The sequence below is a fragment of the Triticum aestivum genome, chromosome 2A (assembly GCF_018294505.1).
Source record: "Triticum aestivum cultivar Chinese Spring chromosome 2A, IWGSC CS RefSeq v2.1, whole genome shotgun sequence".
Lineage (NCBI taxonomy): Eukaryota > Viridiplantae > Streptophyta > Magnoliopsida > Poales > Poaceae > Triticum > Triticum aestivum.
The window spans coordinates 758,101,220-758,126,744 of record NC_057797.1 but is presented as its reverse complement, the minus strand read 5'-3'; the positions used below and the strand labels follow the sequence as shown (position 1 = coordinate 758,126,744).

The following is a 25,525-nucleotide window of genomic DNA, read 5'->3' as shown; positions in this document are numbered from 1 at the left end:
CCATCATTCAACAAGTCCCCCGTTTTCCTAAAAATGAGCTAAAGCATCATAAAAAAAAGCTCAGACATTTCATCGAACACATGGCGGGAAAGGTGTACGTCCGCCGGAGTAGGATGCAACGAGGCGACGACCATGCTGTGGGAGGCATGGACGCTCGAGAGGTTTTTCGGGCACATGGTGGTGGTGCTATGGGTTGGGATGGTGACAGAGGTGGGTACGAACGGCGAACAAGGTAAGGGTGGCACGGACGAGGCAAAAGAGAGGAAGAGGGTAATTCAGGCGAGGGTTGGTTACGATTTGGAGAGGTTTAGGGTGGTTCCATCCTGTCAGATCCTACATGGTGGACGTGTCTGAATAACCCCAAATCTGCCCTACATACAAGATGGGTTGAGAGGTGCCAGATAACCCGGACATATGAGCTGGATTTAAGGGGTCCGGTTGGATGTCTTTTTTGGTGTCTGGGCTATGCACCCAGACATATGGGGGCAGAGTAGGGGGTCTGATTGGATATGCTCTTATGTTTAAAAAGTAACAACAAAAGAATTTTGTGTTCATAATTAAGTTCCTAAAATTTGAATAAATATGGGCCGATTATATATGAGTCATTCGAAAAAGGTTCTAGTTGGTCTTCTTTCTCCCCCGTAGTGAGACGCCCATCCCGCGGACTGCCTATGCCGCCACTGGCGGTACCCCTTACACGCCTCGCCGTTGCCGCCTTTGTAATGCTTCTGCCCCCCCCCCCCCCCGACACACACACACACACCCCACCGTTCTTCTTGGACGGTAGCACCCCACACCCCGATCTATCATCCCCTGGCGACGATGCTGGCGCGTCGTCCCCGGTTCCATGTCACTCCCAGATCGGCCACTTCAGCGACCGCGCACCTCAATGTCGCTTGCCTTGGCACCCCGTCTACGCCTGCCCTTCTCTCCAGAATCACTAACCTGAATTCAAATTTGAGGCAACCTGTATATAGCAAACATGAAGAATTGTATCTTACCAGAAAATATTAGCATTCTAGAAATTTTTTTTCTAGCTGAAAACTCTAGACTTTTATTTAAGCTAGCTGAACACTCTCGATTATTAATACTATTTGAAGAACAATAAATAGCAAGGGACAGCCCACGAGAACGAAAGAAACGGAAGGGTGAAGAGGGGATCCTAATCCTTAATCACGTTCTTTGTCTATAAATCCTGTTTGTTGAGACGTACTCCCTCCGTTCCAAATTACTCGTCGTAAAAGTGGATGTATTTATAACTAAAATACATTTAGATACATCCATACTTGAGACAAGTAATTCAGAACGGAGGGAGTAGCACCTTGTTTTCTTTTTTTTAGGTGATGAAGACGTAGCACGTTGGAGGACGATGTCATGTGACTTGTGTGACTCACACTAGACTAGACCAGCCCAAGCCCATCGTCCACTCCGGCAGTCCGACTTAAATAGAAGTGGGAGGGCAGAGCAGAGGGCACAGAGCCAGAGGGAGATTGAGAGAGAGAGAGAGAGAGAGAGAGAGCAGAGGAGAACAGAAAACAGAGAGCAGAGCAGGATGAGGGTGGCGGTGGTCGGCGGCGGGGTGAGCGGGCTGGCGGCGGCGCATGAGCTGCTTGCCGCCAGCGGCGGAGACGGCGTGCGTGTGACCCTGTACGAGGAGGAGGACCGCCTTGGAGGGCGTGCCAGCACGGTGGCCGTCGACGACGGCGCCGGACGCGTCCACCTCGACCTCGGCTTCCTGATCTTCAACCAGGTCCGTACATACATGCATGAGTGAAGCCACCTGCCTCATGCAGAACCAGCTCGAGAAGAGAAGGATAGCACAACTCTTTGGTTTTCTATAAGTGTGTCTGTACCTCGCATAAAACTGTTTCTGAAAAAAGCATACGTAAACGTCAAGAGAGAAAGCTTGTAAAAATTGCTCCATTGTCAAGAGAGAAGGAAAAACCATAAAAAAAAAGGAGAGAAGGAAAACGATTTACTAGATCACTGAGGTGAGCACTGGAGCTGAAACTCTAGATATAGATCCTTCCTACCTTTTCTTTTTTCGAGAAATGTATAGATCCCGCCTTAATCTTGGCATCCGGAGTTCTTGTTTGCTTCTGCCTTCTGGCAACTCAGTGCTAAGTTTAATTATGACATATTCTCTTTACCATTTGTATTTTAGGGGTTCCCTTACCCTTTGTGGTAATATGTTCTTGTAGAACCGGGCATATTCTTTTCAGTTTTTGAGTGGACGGCATGTTTTGTATAGAACGGTCCATTAAATTTGTGTTTTTTAAATGTGTTTTCTAACATGTCGTAAGATGTTACTGTCAAAATGAGTTTAAAACAAAATGTTCACGTACCTCAGTAGAAATGCCCATATAAATGAAACAAAATGCCCATATAAATGAAATAAAATGTTTATCACATTTTTAGAGATATTTGTGTATATAAAAAATATTAGAAAACATTGACAGATTAAACATGTTCTTATATACTTTAAAAAATTATTAACGTATTGCAAAAACAAATATATACCATCCAAGTAAAAAGGTAAATATAAGCGAAAAATTAAATTAAAAATAAAATAAAATAAAAAGAAAGGAAAGATGAAAAGAAACAACAGCAGAAAACAACTAGTGAGTAAAATAATAAAAAGGGAAACCTGAAACAGAAGAAGAATGGAAATGGCCCGACCCTAATAATTAATTTCGTTGGACATCTTTTATACCGAAAAAGGCTTTCGCCTCGCTATATAGATATAGCAACCGCCCGATACAACAAAGAGTCCAATGCTGGGGCAAACAACACAAGCATGCCCAAAAGAAACAAAAGAGAAAGAAGAGAGAAAATAATGTCCACAGCGTCGGATCGACGAAAACGATGATAACCCAAAACCGTTGCGCCCACCGGAGATGTACCACCTCGCTCCAGGCACCTCGAATCTCCGCATACCAAGCAGCACCTTCAGGAAGGAACACGACGACGACGACGACGCTGCTGCCCGGACAGGTCCTAGGGTTTCCCCCGGTACGCGAAGAGGCGTGGGGAAGGGGAAGACCCGACGCCCTTCAGGAAGGAACGATGGCGCCCACGGGCGTCACCGCGTCGGGGCCGGCAAGCCGGCCCGGATTTCTCCCATCCACCAAACACCCACAACCCCGAACGGTCCGACGCGCACCACCAGACAAGCCACCCACGAACGTGCGCCACCACGGACTTGCCATCATCACCGCCGCTTCACCGTGGTCATCGAAGCGAGACCGACAAGGACGAAAGGGAGCAGCCGGGAACGAGGAACGGCAGCGAGAGCAGCCACGCCGGGGGACACAACCTCCACCGCCATCGGCGGTCACCGACCGGACGCGGCAAGGGGAGCGTACCAGGCCCTCGAGGCCCGGCCAAGCCCAAAAGGGGCTCGTGAAGCACCCGTCGCCGAGCTGCAGTAGACGTGCCGCCGTCTCCACCACCCCCCGCACGAGCGGCACCACCACCGCCCCGGCCGGAGCCGCCGCAGGCGAGACCGAGTCAGGCCCGCCCAGATCCAGATGGGGCCCAAAAGGGCCCAGATCTGGGCCGGGAGGGCGCCGCCACCATCCACCGCGCCAGCGCGCCGCCAAGGGGCTGCGCCGCCGCCTCTAGGCCACCCGAAGCTGCGCCGCCTGGAGCAGTCGCCGCTGCCGGAATCACCATGGACCGAGGAGCACCGCCGCGGGACGCCACCACCCGAGCCGTGGCACCGCGCGCGGGGAAGGGACGGCCGCCGCCGCCGCCAACACCACGCGGCGGCGGGAGGAGGGGAACGGGAGGGGGAGGCGCTCGAGGGCGGGGAGATGGGCCCCCGGTCGCCTCGCTCGGGGAGGCGACGCGGGGGGCGGGCCGGGAGGGAGAGGGAGGCGGGGCGCGGCGCGGCGCACGCGGCCGAAGGCGCGGGAGGGTGGGGGGAGAGGGCCGGCGGCGGCGGCGGAGCGGGGGGAACCCTAGGAGGAGCGGGAGCCCGCCTCCTGGGAGGTTGCCGTCTTTTCTGTTGCGTTCGGTTTCGGACATCTTTTCACTTAGGCTAGTCATAGTGGAAAGTAACTTAGACTAGTAACCACCCTCATAGTAGAGAGTAACATATGTGTGGTATCATGCAAATCATCATTTATTAAGATATAGACTCATTTTCGCTTGGGATGCTATGTTACAGTAACAAACTTATTATGTTACTCCAAACACCTCTCTTTCCTCATTAAATACATGTCACATAAAAGCATTTGCAACAGTTTGTATATACGATCGTTGGTATAAATGTCCATGTCAACAGTCAACAACACATCATACATGCTCTTCTTCAATGAGGCATATGTTAAACAACCAAGCGGGTCCACTAATTGTTGAAGAAATGAACATGCTTGTCTTGGAACTTGTATCTGGAGGGTTGCTTCAAGTTCATACGATTTCATTCTCCCTCTTCTTTTATTATTAGCCATGTCATCCAAATAGTCTAGGTGGCAGCTTTATCAATGATGATTATACGACTGTTGGAGATGTTTAAGTAATTTTTCTTCGATATATTATGTTACTTGCTATGTTACTGCCACCATGACCAGCCTTACTCTTCTCCTGAAAAAAAACTTTCCACTGACTCCGCCAGCCATCATCTGTGGTCCTCCGCCGCGGCGGCCAACTTCGTCGTCTCCGGCGAGCCGCAACCGGCGATCTCGACCACTCCGACAAGGAGTACCATCCCCATGATACCTCCGGCTTCCTCCGACGTAGCTTCGGCGCCACCGTCGAGGCTTACCCATCGCTGCTCTGTGCGTTCGCCTATGTCAGCCGGCGCCGGCCCGAAGGCCGCTCCGACGAGGTGCCCCCCGGCACCCTCCTATGCTGCTTCGGCGGCGCCACAAAGCCTCCCCCTTGCATCCCTATGCCTTCGCCTACTGCAACGCGCCCTGCCGCGGTCATTTGAAGCAAGCCCCGTCAGTCTCCAAGACAGCAGGGAAGGTGCTCGGTAAAATGCTTCTAAGCGCAAAAGTCATCCAGTGTCTACTTATTTGCTCATTGATTTAGTTTGGAAAGACTAATTGTGTACAAACAATTACCCAACCAAATACTACCATTCAACTTGACTCATTTTGTTTTCAAACTAAGACTCAACTTGACTCATTCGATCATTTTTTAACGGGGTTATGTCAGCTTGGAGATTGGTGACCAACTGACCACCATAGCATGTGAACCTACAGTATCTGGCTTCCTAGTTCAAAACTGACTCTCAGTCGACTCCTCGTAACGTTGACCTCACCATTCAAAGTTATGCGTGATCTAAATAATACTGTTACCAGCTCGAGAGAAGCAATTTCGTCGGCTGTGATTTAGGTTCCAAACTTTCCTAGTGAGTAGATTCTACAGCACTAGTCTCTCCGAATAATTGTTTCGTTTTCTTAAATGTGTTTATGCCTCATAAAAATGTTCCTGTAGATCATCAGTCAGAACGAGAAAGCTCACCAGGTTTATGAAAATTGCTCCGTTATATAGAGGGAAGCGAACATCATGGTTTTTGGTAGATTTTTTTTAGGAAAAAGGTTCAGTTGTCACAATGAGAGTGTTTACAAGGCTTGTGAAAATTGCTCCATCGTTCAGAAGGAAGAAAACTTTATGGCTTTTGGAGGAGCTAGGAAAATTTCGAAAAATATTATACTAAGAAATTGTCCAAGCGTTAGTCTTTCCTTATGGTATCTGGCTTGATCTCAACAATCAGAGTTCTTGTTTCCTTCTGATAATTCAGTGCTAATCAAAGATTATGATATGCATCCACCTAGCGTTTGCTGTCATCTGTTGTATATCCCTTGAATGGACTCGCATTGGCTGCCTAAGTTATGTATTGTCATATTACCAAAATTGTACTATAATTCTTATGGTTGGAAATGCAGTTGTAGCTGTACATGTTGGTTTATATATGTTTAATGTGCATGTTTGTAACCTATTTTGATTTTTTTCCTTTACTCTGATTAAATCCATTCAGAGGAAGATCTTTGTAAGCCTATATTATAAGATTTTTTGTTTGTTCCTGGCTAAGATTTTTGTTGTGCCATATGCATCAATTGTAGGCAACATATTCCCACATGATGGAATGGTTAGAGGGGCTCGGGGTGGAGATGGAGAGATCGGACATGTCTTTCTCAGTGAGCACACAATCGGACGGCGGCAGCAGAGGATGTGAGTGGGGCAATGGCAACGGTATCTCGAGCCTCTTGGCGCAAAAAACCAACATACTGAAACCCAGTTTTTGGCGTATGGTCCGTGAGATACTCAAGTTCAAGAACGATGCTCTGACGTAAGCAGTCCAGTCCCTCAGTTCTTATGTCCATATATAATACTCCCTCTGTTCCGAATTACTTGTCATAGGTATGGATGTATCTAGATGTATTTTAGTTCTAGATAAATCCATTTCTGCGACGAGTAATTTGGAACGGAGGGAGTACTTCCATTTGAAGCTGTACATTCAGAGATAACAATTAACTTGCTGGTTTAATCTTTGGAATGAAGGTATCTGGAGTATCATGAACATAACACTGATGTGGACTGTAATGAGACATTGGGGCAGTTCATTCAGTCACATGGATATTCCCTATTTTTCCAAGAAGCTTATCTTGTACTGCTTCTAATCTACTTGCTTATGCTTCTCCCATTTTTAGTGTATCTAGCAACTCTTCATTTTGGCGAACATCAGAATTTCTATATTCAAGTTTTGATTTTAAAGTCTTTGAACAGTCATGTAAAACTGTAAAGAGAAACTACAGTTTTCAATTAATTATAAAATTCAGATGAAATTTTCACATTCTAATGAAACTCTGGGCTGACTATTTGATGGCTAGTATGTTTTTCCCACCAACATTGGCGCAGTGCAGGGGACGGTAATTAAGGCTGATAATTATGCAGTTTTTAGTTGGTGACACGAAAATATATATTTGGTGCAGATTCCAGTGTGTGCAGGCCTGTGGCCATCTTCATCCCAAGGTGTTTTGAGCTTGTCCGCTTTCTTCGTGCTATCATTTTTCCATAACCATGACCTTCTTCAGGTACCTAGCTACATTTTATACATGTTCCATTCCCACTACATTTGCATGCTTAATTCTTCTTTGTACATTAGAAAGCTGATTAAAGTCGCTGCACTCTCAGCTGTTTCGCTACCCCCAGTTGCCCACTGTCAAGGCTCTTTTGCAGTCTGTTGTAGACAAGGTACTTACAGCGACCCATATGGGCAACAACAGTCACACATGATCTCTGTTTATTACACTCTATAGGCTTTAGCTGCAGCCAAATGCAGGGATTAAACAGTGCAACTGTTGCGTACACGCAGGTAAAAGGAGAATTGGAAAGCATGGGCTGTCGAATTAAAACCAGCTGTCGGGTCAAATCCGTTTCAAGTTTTGATGGAGGTAAACACATGCGTTATTGCTAATGCCAAACTCTTTGTTGATTGCCTGGGAGTACAAACAATGTGTCTATCTCGTATTATGTTGGCACTAACGGAAATAATATCTTGGCACTGGCAGCTGGCCACAGAGTCTTGGAGAATGATGGTTCAGAGGAAACATATGACAGTGTTATCCTTGGGGTCCATGCACCCAATGCTCTGAAAGTACTAGGAGCTGAAGCTACACATTACGAATTGAAAATTCTAGGTGCTTGTCAGTATGTCCACAGGTAAAGCCTGTCTTCTATTGCTAAACAAGCGCTTTAATAAAGTTTGATCTGATGTACTAATCGTACGACACATTTATGTTGCAGGGATATATACCTCCACTGCGATCAAAATTTGATGCCCCGAAATTCGTCGGCATGGAGCGCCTGGAATTTCCTGGGGACAACTAGCAGGGGTTTTTCTGTTACTTACTGGCTAAACCATATTCAGGTAAATTCTTTGGTTTCACGTACAAGTTTTGTATAATGAATTAATTGTATTGATGATATATATCTTGAAGAAAGGACCCTGCCCGGATTTATTACAACGCTAACACCATTTTGTACATTAGCGTTACATGTCAGGACTAGGCATGCCTCCCCAGCAAAAAGAAAGATCCAATGGATAAAATCATTTCTGTGTAGCAATACAGCCATATTTTCATCACCTTAGAACACACTCTAGAGCAGGCTCACTGAATAAAAGCAAAATGGAACCTTCGGTCCAATCCCTCCAGCAGTATGAATGGATTACTTAATTTTTAATTGTGGTATATCTGTTCTTTTTTTGCAATTCTAGAAAATTGAATCTGCCAGGCCTTTCCTGGTGACACTCGACGCCCCCTGTGTTCCGGATCATGTACTACTTAAATGGTCTACAAGCCTTCCTGTTCCGTCTGTGGCTTTGGCGAAGGCTTATCTTCAGCTTGATAAGATCCAGGGAAAGAGAGGAATATGGTTCTGTGGGGCATATCAAGGTAACCTGTTTCATGAATTTCAGTTTGTAGATGCAACAACTTGCATGTACATGTACGACATACTTTTACTACATTAAAGTTTGGTATGAAATAAGAACATCAGGTCTCAAATGTCTCTTCTGCCTTGGATAACAGGTCATGGCTTCCATGAAGATGGATTGAAGGTAGCATGCACAACCTCTCCACTCTTTTGGACCTGTGTGCCATAGTGGACCATACTGTTACGTGCTAAAATTGGCAATGGTATAACAAATCTGAACATAAATAATCCTATCATAACCATAACAAATTATATCCTTGTTTACCTCTAGTTGGCCTAAGGCCCAAGCTACTAGATCTTCAAGGTTCTCCTTTATTAATCTATGGGGGTCGTTTCCTTTTTACAACAGTCTGACAAATACGTTTTTGGTTTCAATCACATAATTCAGAGTGACTATTTCATGAAATAGATACATGAGGTCTATTTTTATTGGACATATTGAATCGATGTAGGCTGGGAAAGCAGCAGCTCAAGGTTTGCTTGGAAAGAAATGTGAGCTTCTGTTGAACCCGAAGCAGATGATTCCATCATGGACTGAGGCTGGGGTGCGCCTTGCAGTTGCAAGATTTTTTAACCTATACATATCCATCGGCAACTTGATGTGAGTCCTTTTGTGAGTCAATATACTACACAACGTCTAATTATGATTATTTTTCACCTTCAAAGTTTTCGTGCAGATTGATTGAAGAAGGAGGTAGTGTGTTCAGCTTTGGTAAAGCTTGCGACAAATGCCGTGTAAAATCTGTCATGCGAGTTCATGACCCCTTGTTCTATTGGAAGGTTATCTTCTCTTCTCTTTTTCTTCCCACACATGCATTTTTTTTTTCTGATTGGTGATGTGTCCATGCATGATTCTTTATTTCTTATATACTCCACTGCAATTTCTTTATCCAACCTTCTCATTTGAACTACATGTGTTTATCCTGGCTCTCTCACGGCTTTCAGATTGCAACAGAAGGAAACCTTGGCTTGGCAGAAGCCTATATTAACGGCTGTTTCTCTTTTCTCGACAAGAGAGAAGGCCTTCTGAATCTTATCCTGGTAAAACTATATCATAGTCCATGAGCTTATTGGTAGAGCTATTTCTTTCTTCATTACAGATCAAATCAATGATCCACTCCGTTGCAGATTCTCATTGCTAACAGAGATGACCGTAGGAACCGCCGCATTGCCAGAAAAGGGTTCTGAAACCTTCAATTCTCCACTAGATTCCTGTGAATTGTTTCATAAAAATGAAGTAGTATCTATGAATCCCTGTGATTGTGACTAATCATGTATATAAAAATTGTTCGGTTTGCAGGGGTCGATGGACACCATTGCATGTACTAGGTCGGTTGGCACATGCTAAGTACTTTTTGGGCAAATTCTCAAGGAAGAACACTGTGACACGAAGTCGTCGAAACGTCTCTCAGCACTATGATCTTGTCAGTACTCATGTCTCTTCTTTTGTTATTATATTCCATCTCTGCTTCCGTCAATTTGTAATATATAATTATTGCAGATCTTATAGAAATTGAGATTTTTTGTGTTCCAAACCTTATCAAAATGATAGATTATCATTCGGTACTTGTCATATGTCTACATGCCAAATAATACTAATAGTTCTGTCTTCTCATATATGTGTGCAGAGTAACGAATTTTTCTCGCTTTTTATGGATAAATCGATGACTTACTCTTGTGCAATTTTTAAGGTTTGTAAATCTTGTTATTTTGTTCTGCAGCTTGTAATTTTTGTAGAGTAGTTTTGTTAATTATGGACTAAAATTAAATTGCTAGATGGAGAACGAAAGCTTAGAAGCAGCCCAGGAACGTAAACTTAGCCTTCTAATCAGCAAGGTAATACTACCATGTCTCCAGAGACTGTGTCATTTGACTGATTACTAGTTAGACAATGCTGTGAACATGATCTGATGGTACTTCAACCTTGCAAAATACACATTTAACCAAAGGCTAAAGTCGAGAGGGGGCATCATGTTCTTGATATCGGTTTCGGCTGGGGAAGTTTAGCAATACAAGTGGTAAAGCAAACTGGCTGCAAATACACTGGAGTTACTTTGTCAGAGGAGCAGCTTAAATACGCCCAGGGAAAAGCAAGAGAAGCTGGCTTAGAGGTTAGTTATATGTTAGTCCCTCGTTTACGGCTTTATGCAATACACATGCAGTTTAATTGTTTATCAATAATTGCTAATTCACCATATGCCTGTGTTAACTGAGAAAGTGTACTGTGATGAAAATTTTCTATATTACTCCCTTCTTTAGGAAATACATGTGCAACTTAATAGTTTATCAGTGTGGATTTCCATTGGCGAAACCACCCAAACCACATAGTTCTTATACAATCTCTTCTGGGCTCCATCTGCCCGCACGCGCCTGTGCAATCTCCCCTTAGGTCTAAACTCAGTCAAAACCCTCACTGTTACATACACATCACAGCCTTTTAGTTCGAAATCCTCGAAATCAACCAACATTTCAATCATCTCAGGAGAAGGAACTGTAGCACAAATCCTCCCCATTTTTTGCAGGGGACAAAATCCTCTCCTTTAGCAACAAGTTTCCATGACCGATTCCGTTAATACCGCATGGAGAAACCACAATACAACAATGTGGGAGTAAGGTTACCTCTAAACACTGGAATCAAACTGAGGGTCCACGCGCTGCGAGGGTTTGGCCTGTTGTCCCAGATCGAAACTTTCATTCCTGTATGTGGTTATACAGGCACATTTGCCTTAGAAGTAGCCCTGTCTTGCTTGGTGGAGGCTGTAGTTGAGGAAGAATGCCCTTGAAGCACCGGCTTCGGCATCCACTGTATCTCCATGCGTGCCACCAAGCGATTGTGATTCGGGGAATCCCCCGCCCTTTGCGGTCCACCCCGATCTATCCACCGCTAACGGCACAGTCATCACAGCCTCCACTCTTGTCATGACCTGATGACCACCACATCTTCACAACATGCCATTCATTGCCCAAACCCCCTCCATATCTTACTTGACCTCTCCCCGCCATCCGCTTGCAACAAGTATCGACGCCCCTTCCGCTGCGAAGGAGTCAACAACACCTCCCTGTAGGACCACAAATCACGAGCTCCAGATTCACCACCTCCCTACTCCCCCGCCTCTGCCTCGGTCACCATCGACATGATTCAGGTTTGGAAGAGTGGAATGGGACAGATTGTGTGAGCAGCTGGCGCATATGACCCAGGGTCCAACCAGCTCACTCGGAATGAAACGGTATTCCCCCGCATGCCCGCCAGCATCATAGTTTGGCTTTGACTTATTTTCTCACCTCAGCTCTAAGTTACGGCTTTACCGCTATGTGTTAGTATTCAACAGGTTTGTAGAATTTGGCAAGAAAAGTTTTCAATTTGGAACCAAAGTATACAAATATAGTTTGATTAATCAAGATTTCTTTAAGCATTTGGATTGGACAGAGTCAGTTTAATATATTTTTGGTTCTAAATATCTTTCGCAAAGAGAAATATCATTCAAGAATGGCACATGGAAATAATAGACGTGCACATTAAAAACAATGAAAATAGGCATGCAGTAGTAAAGATCCAAACACGTTACCATTTTCGAAGCTTTTTCATTGCTACGGAAAACACACCTTCTCATGAACTTCCTAGGCGCCGTGTCACGTTGGGCCTTTAACAGCTTTGACTGTCGGTGATTGATCTAGTAACTTTACATGTCCCTTTAAAAATGATAGTAACTTTACATCTGAGCCGTAAAACTTGCGAAATTATGCTGCCGTACCACATAAAAAATGGGCATATCTTCTGATATTTGTGAGATTTTCTAGCAACCTATATTTTCTGGCTAGCCTGTCATGCACTTTAAATATAGAATAGAATAGATAAATATAGACATGCACAGAGAATTAATCTGGTATTGTCCCCAGCTTACTTCGGCAGGGTGAAATCCTAGCTAACAATTCTACTGTCTATTGTTATTAATTTTTAGGACCACATAACTTTTCTGCTGTGTGACTACCGTCACATACCACCTTACAAGTATGACGCAATCATAAGCATGTAAGTATATATTACGGACGTGCGCAGTGACTTTGACAATACATATACGCATTGTTATAATACGTATTCCTCTTCTGTGAATCAGCTGTATGATTGAACATGTTGGCCATGAATGCATGGACGAATTTTTTGCCTGCTGCGAGTCTTACTTGGCTGAAGATGGCATAATGGCCCTGCAGGTTAGTGCACGTCAAATATCATTTTCAACAACTAAGTGTCTTTCCATCCAACCTTACGGCTGGATTCCACTATCACCACGAACAATGAAGTAGTATATATGCCTTATTTCGGTGCACAAGAATGAGGATTATGCTTTATTCTTTCGTATTGGCAGAAAACCCAATGAAACGTACTCCTTCTATCCAAGCAAGACCTTAGGCTTACACTATCATGAACTAACCATTATCTGCAAATACATACATGTGCGTTTAGTTCATCTCAGCTCCAGAGGAACGGTACGAGCAATACAGAAAAAGGCCAGACTTCTTAACAGAATATATATTTCCTGGTGGTTGCCTTCCTTCTTTGGCCCGTGTAGTGTCTGCCATGAGCACGTCATCAAGGTTCAGGTACGTTACACATCAACCGATTGATGCTTGATTGGTTACTTAATAGTTATGCATGAATCTCCATCGATTAAGCCCTCCCTGATCTTGTTGCGCACTGGGTGTAGCATAGAGCATGTCGAGAATATTGGGCCCAATTACTACCCAACTCTGATGTGCTGGATGGACAACTTCACTGCCAACAAAGAGTAAGTATCAACTGTCTATAGAAGAATAGTGTTGTCCAGTTGATTAGGAAAAAACTTGGTGAAAACAAGACTAGCACATATATTATATGTTCATTGAGCAAGTAAATTTGCTGTGATGATATATACACATGTACATATATAGTTACAGTTGGTTGCTCAGTTAGTATTAAAAATCTTATTTTCTTTCTTTTTCTTGCAGTAAAATGTTGGCCCTGGGCTTTGATGAGAAGTTCATCCGCATATGGGAGTACTACCTCATATTCTCTGCAGCTTGTATGAAGTCACGGACACTTGGAGTTTACCAGGTACGTATGTACTCGTGATATAATGTATATGGTATTTACCTATGTTATTAATTTCCAGACAAATTAAAGTCATATACTCCTTCTGGTACTCTTAAAAAGATGACATTTTGGAAATCAGCACGGTCTCCCAAATATTGCGACCATTAGTTTTCACAGCAATAAATCATCAAACTTAATGAAATTGTCAAATGATGAAAGTATTTTCTTGGGAAAGACCTTCACATGTGATTTTCATATATCAAAACATAGTAACCACTACTTTGAAATTTTGACCAAATTTATGTCTGAACCTGTACCTTTTTGTGAAAAGGAGCTAGCACCCCATGCATTGATTGTGATGATGCCTGACTGGCTGACATATATATATATACATTTATGCTGTATGCAGGTTGTTTTCTCTCGCCCAGCCAACCGTCGGCTAGGCCAGCCTTTGGCTAAAGCCTAAAGGCAACATATCCTTGTCCGTTCAGTTGTCGAACTGTTACTTCTCGATAACCTACGACCTTTTAGTAAGTCAGCCCCGGAATGGTTCGTTCATACGGGCAGCCTAATCAGGTGGTTTGAGATCTATCTCTCTGTTTTAATCGTGAAATGGTTAGTTTTTCATGGCAGGGTATTATCTATCAATAAACTTGTATGTGTGCATGCAAGTGCTACCTTAGACTGGTCAGTAGAATTTGAGAATTGTATGGAAGGAACTGGTTTGTTGCTTTGATATCTATCAAAATGAGATGATGTCCTGGTTTGTTATTTTTTTATCTATTCCACATTTAACATTTTTTTTCAAATGCTGGTTATGAGACAGAATCAATGTTCCTAATTACCATGTTCCACCACTGGCTCAGGAAGAGCATCAGTTATACTTGCAAGTTACCACATGCATGTTTTCTTAGATGTAAGGGTCTAAACGAGCCATGCTTTAAATTAATAAAGCCAAAATCGACCAAGGGTACAACAAATTGCTCACACAATACAGCAAATCCGAGATTACATGCACATAAAGAAAAGGAACTACGAAAGTGTTAGGAAATGGCAACTTGTATTCGCATGGAGCCACAGGCCAACATATATGCACGTACATGTAACGGAAATATACATAAAAGCACTTATACACCGAGGAAAAACTTAAAGGCTATACATAAGAATACCGTTCTAAAACCAAACCTTAGATTCATGGTGGATCAACAATGATTTTGGAGAGATAGAAGTCATGATATGCTTTACCCTGGATTTTTGCGAAAAAACCCGCCAACTATAACTACAAAGGCACATGTTGAAGAGCAACAACCTGATTGTGCACACTGGAGCACACAAAGGAAGCATCGACGTCAATATGCTTGATGAGCTCATGCTTCATAGAGTCGCACACAATAGTTATAGCAAATGTACTGTCTGACAAGAGAGGAGTAGGTATAGTGATACAAATCCCGAAAAACCACATAGCCAGGTCATCTTTGATGTCAAAATAGCCATAGCATGCAACTCGGCCTTTGCATTGAATGGGAAACTGCAATATGTTTCTTTGTTTTCTAGGTAATTAGAGAACCACCAAGTAAAACACAACAAGTAAGGCACCGAGTGGTTATCCAAATGGTCACAATCCAAATCCAAACTAGCATCCTAATAGGCATGAATTTATAGCTAACTGGAGCGTGGGAACAAAAGATGGCCGGAGGAAGTCCCAGAAAGATATCAGAATGTGAGAGGTGACCATAGTGAAGTAAAGTGGGAGCCGAGAAAATTTGACTCAAAATGTGGACAAGGTAGAAGATATCTGGGCGAGTGGCAGCTAAATAGACAAGACTCCCAACAAGATGACATTAGTGCGTCGGATTAGAAAGAGGCTCACCAACAGAAGCACGGAGGTGGACATTGAGCGTCACTAGTAAGAAGATCCTGGTATACTTCTCTTGCGAAATAAGAATCCATCTGAGGTAATAGAAACCTCAACTCCAAGAAAGTAGCAAAGAGGACCAATGTCAGGCATATGGAACTAACTAAGACAAGCCTTCACAAAGGCAATATACTCAAATCATCTCATTGACATACAGAAGAAGAAGAGTTCAACCACGGGATGAAAGGTGGACAAAGAGAGCAGGATAATGACCACTCGATGAAAAACCAGCAACAATGACCATGGAAGCAAAACACTCAAATCAGACACAAGGGGCTTGCTTAATGACATATAGACAGCGAGGAAGAAGATAGACCATGCCATCAGGAACATAATACCCAGGTGGTGCATACCTCCTCACATAACTCACTATTAAGAAAGACATTCTTGACACCAAGGTGAGAGATATGGTAGTGGCGAACAGAAGACACAACAAGAAGTGTGTGAATAGTGGTCATGTTGACCACACGCGAAAATGCCTCATTGTAGTCACGACATGCTCCTACTAAAAGCCACGAGCTCCAAGCCACCAAAATGAGCATTAACCTTGTAGACTACCTCACAAATGATGGGACGGACACAAGAGGTAGGGAAACAAGATTCCATGTGCTAGTGCGATCAAGGGCATTAATCTCCTATGCCATCGCATGCTACCATTCAGGATAAACAACATTGTCCCGATAAGAAGTTGGCTCGAGAAGAGCAATGCCATAACATCTGTAGCAGTCAATAGTCGGACGCGGGCAAGAAGGGAAGTCATAGGTAGGCTAAGGTGGAGGTGGTGCATTGCTAGCAGATGGAGACAACGACGTGTCAAAACAATCCGCAACACGCCGACTATAGTGGTCTATGCAAGTTCAAGGTACTTCAGCCTGCCTTCGTGAGATCTTGCCAAGGGTAGTCTAGGGTTGTCTCCAACATGCTATTTCTCATCTTCCCTGTTGTAATCTTGGGTTTTGTGTTTGTTTCTTTTTTATTCATCTTCGCGTAAATACTTAACTCCTTTTCTTCTCCTTAATATAATACATAATGTACTCTTGTATAGTTTGATTCATTTTTAGTTCTACCCTGCTAGATTTAATACTATTCCTGGCAGTTTGTGTTTTTTCGTGACAAACACTACATACTAGGTGTGCGGGTTCGTGATGTCTTGGAGTTGCTATGTTAAAGGTTGTTTGACTGAAGGCCTTGTTTCTCATGGTGTGTTTCATGATGGGTTTTTTTTGCAAAAATATTAGATCTATTATAAAAATTCACCGAAAGTACAAAGCACCTCAAACATAATAAAAATAACATCGAGGTCCATGGACAACCGAACAACCATTGCCACCGCCAAAACGAGCCGTCGACGCGCTGCTATTGCCGCTCCCATGTCGGAGCCGGTTTGACCTTCTCCATGACAGATGGAAAGTCTTCATGCACGTGCCCCTAAGGATCAACGTTCGGGGGCCGTTTTTGTCGCCAATGAATCCTTGAGTCGATATGAATAATTTGACATAAGATCTCGCCGTTTCGTACGCACGAGAAAACTTAACCTCGCCGCTCCAAGGAGCTAGTAGGAATCTAAGCTGGAGCCCTGTCTAATCCGTCCTGATGAACGAACTTGAGGAGGTTCGGAGCCCAGAAAACTGACTCGAAGAAGAAGCGCCACCATCCATCCGAGCCACCACTAGAGGAAAGCCTAGTTGTAGCGCGGGTGCCCGCGCTACTACTTGGGCACTACAACTAACTGGGTAGTAGTAAGGCGGATGCCACCCCGCGCTACTACTAATTATCTGTAGCGAGTGTCTTATACCCCGCGTTACTACTATTAATTTCAAAAACAAAAAATTATCGGTCCTGTGTGTGTTGTCAATGGCGGCAATGGTTCCATCGAGCGACGTCAGAGGTAGCTGGAGGCGCGTACGGGTAGCGGCAGACTAGATCTGATGGTGGCTGCTGGAGAGGGCCCGGATCCAAGGCAGAGCAAGGCGGCGGCGTGGGGCTCCTCTTCACGACCAAGGTAGAGAGCTCCTAGTCGTCCATGGCGACAACCTGGACAGGATGGACATGGGAGCACTACAAAATTTGCTCTATTTTGCGACGTTTCACTTGTGTCACGTATATACGATGGTAAGATTTTTACTATTTGTTCTCGGTGCATCTTTTGCATATATTATTTTTCAAGCTAAACTTCATTGCTAAGTATGCTACTATACGATGTTCTTCAATAGGGACTCCCGATGATAGTTGTGCCTCAGTGGATCGGTACTAAAGGTCGCATGCATGCCAATGGTTAGCTTACGGCCAAGACATCCTACATTGCACATGAGTGCATTGAGTATTCTAAAACCGAGGAATGCTTAATAGTGAAAGACTGAAGCAAAATTGTGAAGGATCGCAGAGAAGTACTAGGGGGCAGCAATGAGAAGCGCAACCCACGATTAGGAGACATGTTCATCTGCATGCTCCAATATGATGAATGAGGAGATCTACACATGTTCTATGCTATTTTACCTGAGAGAGCAGCAGGAGTGATTAGCTAGTTCATACTCTTAGTACTTGTCCTTTCATGTCCGTGTTCTTCGTCCTGAACTTAATCTCAAAGTGATTTGCTTTTGTGGTCTTGTGAACGCTTATAATCTCATGACCATGTTCAACTCGATGATATCTTTGCTTGATCACTTTGTTCTTCGCAAGCAAGCAAGTTGCTGCTCAAGTGAAGAAGCCCAAGTCTGGACCTAAGCCTGAGACTGAGTGCTTCTACTGCAAAAGGACTGGTCATTGGAAGCGGAATTGCCCAAAGTATTTGGCGGAGAAGAAGGATAAAAAAGTGAAAGGTATATTTGATATACATGTTATTGATGTGTACCTTACTAATGCTCGCAGTAGCGCCTGGGTATTTGATACTGGTGCTGTTGCTAATATTTGCAACTCGAAACAGGGGCTACTGATTAAGCGAAGATTGGCTAAGGATGAGGTAACGATGCGCGTGGGAAATGGTTCTAAAGTCGATGTGATCGTCGTCGGCACGCTACCTCTATGTCTACTTTTGGGATTAGTTTTAGACCTAAATGATTGTTATTTGGTGCCAGCGTTGAGCATGAACATTATATCTGGATCTTGTTTGATGCGAGACGGTTATTCATTTAAATCAGAGAATAATGGTTGTTCTATTTATATGAATAATATCTTTTATGGTCATGCACCCTTGATGAGCGGTCTGTTTTTACTGAATCTTGATAGTAGTGATACACATATTCATAGTATTGAAGCCTAAAGATATAAGTTTAATAATGATAGTGCAACTTATTTGTGGCACTGCCGTTTAGGTCATATTGGTGTAAAGCGCATAAAGAAACTCCATACTGATGGACTTTTGGAATCACTTGATGCTTGCGAACCATGCCTCATGGGCAAGATGACTAAGACTCCGTTCTTCGGAACAATGGAGCGAGCAACAGACTTATTGAAAATAATACATACTGATGTATGTGGTCCGATGAGTGTTGATGCTCGCGGCGGGTATCGTTATTTTCTTACCTTCACAAATGATTTGAGCAGATATGGGTATATCTACTTAATGAAAAATAAGTCTGAAACATTTGAAAAGTTCAAAGAATTTCAGAGTGAAGTGGAAAATCATCGTAACAAGAAAATTAAGTTTCTACGATCTGATAGTGGAGTTGAATATTTGAGTTATGAGTTTGGTCTTCATTTGAAATAATGCGGAATAGTTTCGCAACTCAAGCCACCTGGAACACCACAGTGTAATGGTGTGTTCGAACGTCGTAATTGTACTTTACTGGATATGATGCGATCTATGATGTCTCTCACTGATTTACCGCTATCATTTTGGGGTTATGCTTTAGAGACGGATGCATTCACGTTAAATAGGGCACCATCAAAATCCGCTGAGACGGCGCCTTATGAACTATGGTTTGGCAAGAAACACAAGTTGTTGTTTCTTAAAATTTGGGGCTGCGATGGTTATGTGAAAAAACTTCAACCTGATAAGCTTGAACCCAAATCGGAGAAATGTGTCTTCATAGGATATCCAAAGGAGACTGTTGGATACACCTTCTATCACAGATCCGAAGGCAAGATATTCGTTGCCAAGAATGGATCCTTTCTAGAGAAGGACTTTCTCTCGAAAGAAGTGAGTGAGAGGAACATAGAACTTGATGAGGTAATTGTACCTGATCCCTTATTGGAAAGTAGTTCATCACTGAAATCATTTCCAGTGATTCCTACACCAGTAAGCGAGGAAGCTAATGATGATGATCATGAAAGTTCTGATCAAGTTACTATCGAACCTCGTAGGTCAACCAGAGTAAAATCCGCACCAGAGTGGTACGGTAATCCTGTTCTGGAAGTCGTGTTACTTGACCATGAAGAACCTACGAACTATGAGGAAGCGATGATGAACCTACGAACACTTGATGCTCCTTCTTGATTTCTACCTCCGCAGCTTTTAGCATTGCAAAGTGCTTGAGAATCGTCTTATCCATCCCTTGCATATTATAGTTCATCACGAAGCTCTTGTAGCTTGGTGGCAGTGATTGAAGAACTCTGTCAATGACACTATCATCAGGAAGATTAACTCCCAACTAAGTCAAGTGGTTGCGGTACCCAGACATTCTGAGTATATGTTCATTGACAGAACTATTCTCCTCCATTTTGCAGCTGTAGAACTTATTGGAGACTTCATATCTCTCAATTTGGGCATATGTTTGAAATATTAACTTCAACTCCTGGAACATCTCATATGCTCCATGACGTTCAAAACGTCGTTGAAGTCCCGGTTCTAAGCCGTAAAGCATGGCACATTGAACTATCGAGTAGTCATCAGCTTTGCTCTGTCAGGTGTTCATAACATCTGGCATTGCTCCTACATCGGGTTTATCACCTAGCGGTGCTTTCAGGACGTAATTCTTCTGTACAACAATGAAGATGATCCTCAAGTTACGGAACCTGTCCGTGTAGTTGCTACCATCATCTTTCAACTTAGCTTTCTCTAGGACCGCATTAAAATTCAACGGAACAACAACACGGGCCATCTATCTACAATAACATAGACATGCAAAACACTATCAGGTACTAAGTTCATGATAAATTAAAGTTCAATTAATCAAATTACTTAAGAACTCCCACTTAGATAGATATCCCTCTAATCATCTAAGTGATCACGCGATCCATATCAACTAAACCATGTCCGATCATCACATGAGATGAAGTAGTTTTCAATGGTGAACATCACTATGTTGATCATATCTACTATATGATTCACGCTCGACTTTTCGGTCTCAGTGTTCGGAGGCCATATCTGCATATGCTAGGCTCGCCAAGTTTAACCCGAGTTTTCCGCGTGTGCAAAACTGGCTTGCACCTGTTGTATGTGAACGTAGAGCTTATCACTCCCGATCATCACGTGGTGTCTCGGCACGACGAACTGTAGCAACGGTGCATACTCAAGGAGAACACTTATACCTTGAAATTTAGTGAGAGATCATCTTATAATGCTACCATCGAACTAAGAAAATAAGATGCATAAAGGATAAACATCACATGCAATCAATATAAGTGATATGATATGGCCATCATCATCTTGTGCCTTTGATCTCCATCTTCAAAGCATCGTCATGATCACCATTGTCACCGGCTTGACACCTTGATCTCCATCGAAGCATCGTTGTCGTCTCGCCAACTATTGCTTCTACGACTATCGCTACCGCTTAGTGATAAAGTAAAGCAATCACATGGCAATTGCATTTCATACAATAAAGTGACAACCATATGGCTCCTACCAGTTGCCGATAACTCTGTTACAAAACATGATCATCTCATACAATAAAATTTAGCATCATGTCTTGACCATATCACATCACAACATGCCCTGCAAAAACAAGTTAGACGTCCACTACTTTGTTGTTGCAAGTTTTACGTGGCTGCTACGGGCTGAGCAAGAACCGTTCTTACCTACGCATGAAAACACCACAACGTGGTATAGTGATTGCTTTTTGATCTTCAGAAAGAACCCTGTTCATTGAATACGATTCAACTAAAGTTGGAGAAACTGACACCCACTAGCTACCTATGTGCGAAGAACGTCGATAGAACCAGTCTCGCGTAAGCGTACGCGTAATGTCGGTCTGAGCTGCTTCATCAACAATATCACTGAATCAAGAATCAACTAGTTACTCCAAGCAATATGTATATTCCCACGCCCACAACTCTTTTGTTTTCTACTCGTGCATATAGCATCTATGCATAGACCTGGTTGGATGCCACTGTTGGGGACGGAGTAATTTCAAAAAAATTCCTACACACACACAAGATCCATCTAGGTGATGCATAGCAACAAGAGGGAAAGAGTGTTGTCCACGTACCCTCGTAGACCGTAAGCAGAAGCGTTATGACAACGCGGTTGATGTAGTCATACGTCTTCACGATCCGACCGATCCTAGCACCGAAGGTACGACACCTCCGCGATCTGCACATGTTCAGCTCAGTGACGTCCCACGAACTCTAGATGCAGCTGAGTGTCAGGGGAGAGCTTCGTTAGCACGACAGCATGATGACAGTGATGATGAAGTTACCGACGCAGGGCTTGCCTAAGCACTACAACGATATGATCGAGGTGGAAATTTGTGGAGGGGGCCACCGCACATGGCTAAGAGATCAACTTGTGTGTCTATGGGGTGCCCCTCCCCCGTATATAAAGGAGTGGAGGAGGGGGAGTGCCGGCCCCTCTATGGAGCGCCCAAGGGGAGTCCTACTCCTACCGGGAGTAGGATTCTCCCCTTTCCCTAGTTGGATTAGGAGAGGAAGGAAGGGGGGGAGGGGGAAGGAAAGGGGGTGGGGGGCGGCCCCCCACCCAATTCGGATTGGGCTTGGGGGTGGGGCGCGCCCCCTCCTAGGCTCCCTTCTCCTCTCTCCCACTATGGCCCAATAAGGCCCATATACTTCCCGGGGGTTCCGGTAACCTCCCGGTACTTCGGTATATGCCCGAACTCACTCGGAACCATTCCGATGCCCAAACATAGGCTTCCAATATATCGATCTTTATGTCTCGACCATTTCGAGACTCCTCGTCATGTCCGTGATCATATCCGGGACTTCGAACTACCTTCGGTACATCAAAAAACATAAACTCATAATACAGATCGTCACCGAACGTTAAGCATGCAGACCCTACAGGTTCGAGAACTATCTAGACATGACTGAGACTCATCTCTGGTCAATAACCAATAGCGGAACCTGGATGCTCATATTGGTTCCTACATATTCTACGAAGATCTTTATCGGTCAAACCGCATAACAACATACGTTGTTCCCTTTGTCATCCGTATGTTACTTGCCCGAGATTCGATCGTCGGTATCTCAATACCTAGTTCAATCTCGTTACCGGCAAGTCTCTTTACTCGTTCCGTAATGCTACACCCCGTAACTAACTCATTAGTTACATTGTTTGCAAGGCTTATAGTGATGTGCATTACCGAGATGGCCTAGAGATACCTCTCTAATACACGGAGTGACAGATCCTAATCTTGATCTATGCCAACTCAACAAACACCACTGGAGACACCTGTAGAGCATCTTTATAGTCACCCAGTTACGTTGTGACGTTTGATAGCACACTAAGTGTTCCTCTGGTATTCGGGAGTTGCATAATTTCATAGTCATAGGAACATGTATAAGTTATAGAGAAAGTAATAGCAGTAAACTAAACGATCATCATGCTAAGCTAACGGATGGGTCAAGTCAATCACATCATTCTCTAATGATGCGATCCTGTTCATCAAATGACAACTCTTTGTCCATGGCTAGGAAACTTAACCATCTTTGATTAACGAGCAAGTCAAGTAGAGGCATACTAGTGACACTCTGTTTGTCTATGTATTCACACATGTACTAAGTTTCTGGTTAATACAATTCTAGCATGAATAATAAACATTTATCATGATATAAAGAAATATAAATAATAACTTTATTATTGCCTCTAGGGCATATTTCCTTCACATATTACTTGATCACTTATTAGGACGATCCATATCCACTTTAAACTAATTCGCCGTACTTTCACCTAGTGATTTAACAACTCATTATAATGTAAAAACAATCTCTAAATTAAATGGAAAACACAAAAATAAAGCAAAATAAAAAATAAAACCAAAACCCCCAACCTTTAGTACCGGTTGGTGTTACAAACCGGTACTAAAGGTCTCCCCGCCCCCGGCCCTGGCTCGTGCTAAACCGGTACTAAGGGGGGACCTTTACTCCCCACACTTTAGTGTCGGTTATAGAACCGGCACTAAAGGCCCTTACGAACCGGTGCTAAAGCCCGGTTCTGCACTAGTGTATAATCCTTTTTCGTCGTGGAAAATACCTCCATGATGTTTTCCGACAGTCACCCCCATCGTCACCGAAGCGCCGTCATGGAAAATAAAATTTTGATGGAACCACTTCTTGTGTCAAGCAAGACCGCATTTCAGTTGACGAGCCAAATAATGTCACTGGTTGCCTTTTCGTTGAGGGCCTAGAATGTCACCTATGATGGCCCAATCTGTCGTCTAAAATCATTTTGGCGACGATAATCCCGTCACCGGTGATCGATCGGGGGGGGGGGGGGTTGACCGGTCAAAGATTTAGACAGGTGGGGCCAGTAGGTGCTGAGATGGCTTCTTCCATGTTGGTCCCTTGTGGGTTTTATTGCCGATCGTCCTGTCAGTAATAACTGGGCGTCAATTTTGACCGGTCAAAGCTGTTGACATCTGGGTCCAGAAGATGCTGATGTGGCTTCTTACATGTCGGACCAAACGGTGCTGATGTGGCTTCTTACATGTCGGACCAAACGGTGCTCACGTGCCTGCTTACATGAGGGTCCGGACGGGGCTGATGTGGCTGCTTACAAGTGGGGACAAGAACGTGGTGGCGGTCACAACTTCAGTCACAAGTACCGTCATAGGTTTTATTATAGCGTAAAATATGTGCACGTTTGATTTCGCAGGCCAATATGAATTTGAATTAGAGAAAATTTGAAATTTAACATTGCCATCACAACTTTTATTATAATAACAATGGGACTTGACATCTCTCACGGTAGTGATCCACATATTAAAATGAGCATCCAAATGACATATTATCAAGCATTCAAATAAGACACTGGAGACGACATCATGACAAACAGTAGTGCACCATCAGTTTTTTATGGGTTGTGACACCGTTTTCAAAATTTTACTCCGGTTTTGAAAAATGTTTGAAACTTTAAAAAATTTCTCATGTTCTACAATTTGCTAAATATTTAAAAAATGCTCCCATTTTTTTTAAAATATGTTTGTTTTTTCCAAAATTGTTTGACATGTTTAAAAATACATATTTTATGATATGTTCCATATTTGAAAAATATTCTTATTTTTGTGAAATTTTCACAAATTCAAAATAATGTTTGCATCTAAAAAACATATTCTAGATTAGCTTGATTGTTGAAAATATGTTCCTATTTTCAAAATTTGTTCACAAATTCAAAAAAATGTTTTGTGTTTTTATAAATGGTTCGTGTTTTGAAAATAAATGTTTATGAATTTCAAAAACCATGGCTGGTTCTAATTTTGTTCACGTTTTCCCAAAAATATAAGGATATTTCAGAAACAATTGTTCATATTTTTCGAAACTGTTCGGGATTTTAAGAAAATCACATTTTCAAGAATATTCGGTAATTCATATTTTTCTGAAAGTTGAAAAAAATTAATAATAAAAAAACTGTTTCGTATCTGATGTCATAGTATTTTATTAAGTATTCGTGCTGGCCATTGATTAGCAACACGCGTTTGTTCTATGTTGATTGGCTATAAATGAAAGAAATTATGAACACATGCCAATAAAAGAAAATATGTTGTGTGAGTCTAACTAGAAAAATAACTGTGAGCACATAAGAGCTAAAATAATCAAAGAGAATAAACCTTGATAGAGAAGGGACATTTATTGAGTATGCTAATAAAATGGGATTTATGCGTTGCAATTAGTAATCCATCCAGTTACGCCGTTGTAGGAGAGAGTGGTCAAAGCAATCGTGTCGAAGGTCGTTGTGCAGCCACCAGATGAGGAGGCAGCCA

The 25,525-nt window shown here is 43.1% G+C and overlaps 1 protein-coding gene across 1 annotated transcript; it reads left to right on the top strand.

Moving 5' to 3' along the window:
- Positions 1–1,463: 1,463 nt before the first annotated feature.
- On the top strand, positions 1,464–14,287 carry LOC123190953 (uncharacterized). The gene is made up of 24 exons (XM_044603678.1): positions 1,464–1,750; positions 6,075–6,301; positions 6,514–6,619; positions 6,945–7,046; positions 7,147–7,206; positions 7,328–7,406; positions 7,524–7,674; positions 7,759–7,882; positions 8,231–8,408; positions 8,544–8,572; positions 8,901–9,049; positions 9,126–9,228; positions 9,394–9,489; positions 9,577–9,629; positions 9,749–9,872; positions 10,077–10,139; positions 10,225–10,284; positions 10,398–10,559; positions 12,408–12,478; positions 12,564–12,657; positions 12,911–13,047; positions 13,152–13,232; positions 13,432–13,537; positions 13,926–14,287. The coding sequence occupies exons 1-24, from the start codon at positions 1,553–1,555 to the stop codon at positions 13,980–13,982; spliced, it is 2,610 nt and encodes an 869-aa protein (XP_044459613.1). The 5' UTR covers positions 1,464–1,552; the 3' UTR covers positions 13,983–14,287.
- The last annotated feature ends 11,238 nt before the right edge of the window (positions 14,288–25,525 follow it).

What these genes read in the sequence shown, in the direction of transcription:
- LOC123190953 (XM_044603678.1), top strand. Translation starts at nt 1,553, where the DNA reads ATGAGGGTGGCGGTGGTCGGCGGCGGGGTGAGCGGGCTGGCGGCGGCG. An exon ending in CGTTTCAAGTTTTGATGGAG is followed by an intron (nt 7,407 to 7,523) that starts GTAAACACATGC and finishes TGGCACTGGCAG; the next exon opens with CTGGCCACAGAGTCTTGGAG. An exon ending in ATATCCATCGGCAACTTGAT is followed by an intron (nt 9,050 to 9,125) that starts GTGAGTCCTTTT and finishes GTTTTCGTGCAG; the next exon opens with ATTGATTGAAGAAGGAGGTA.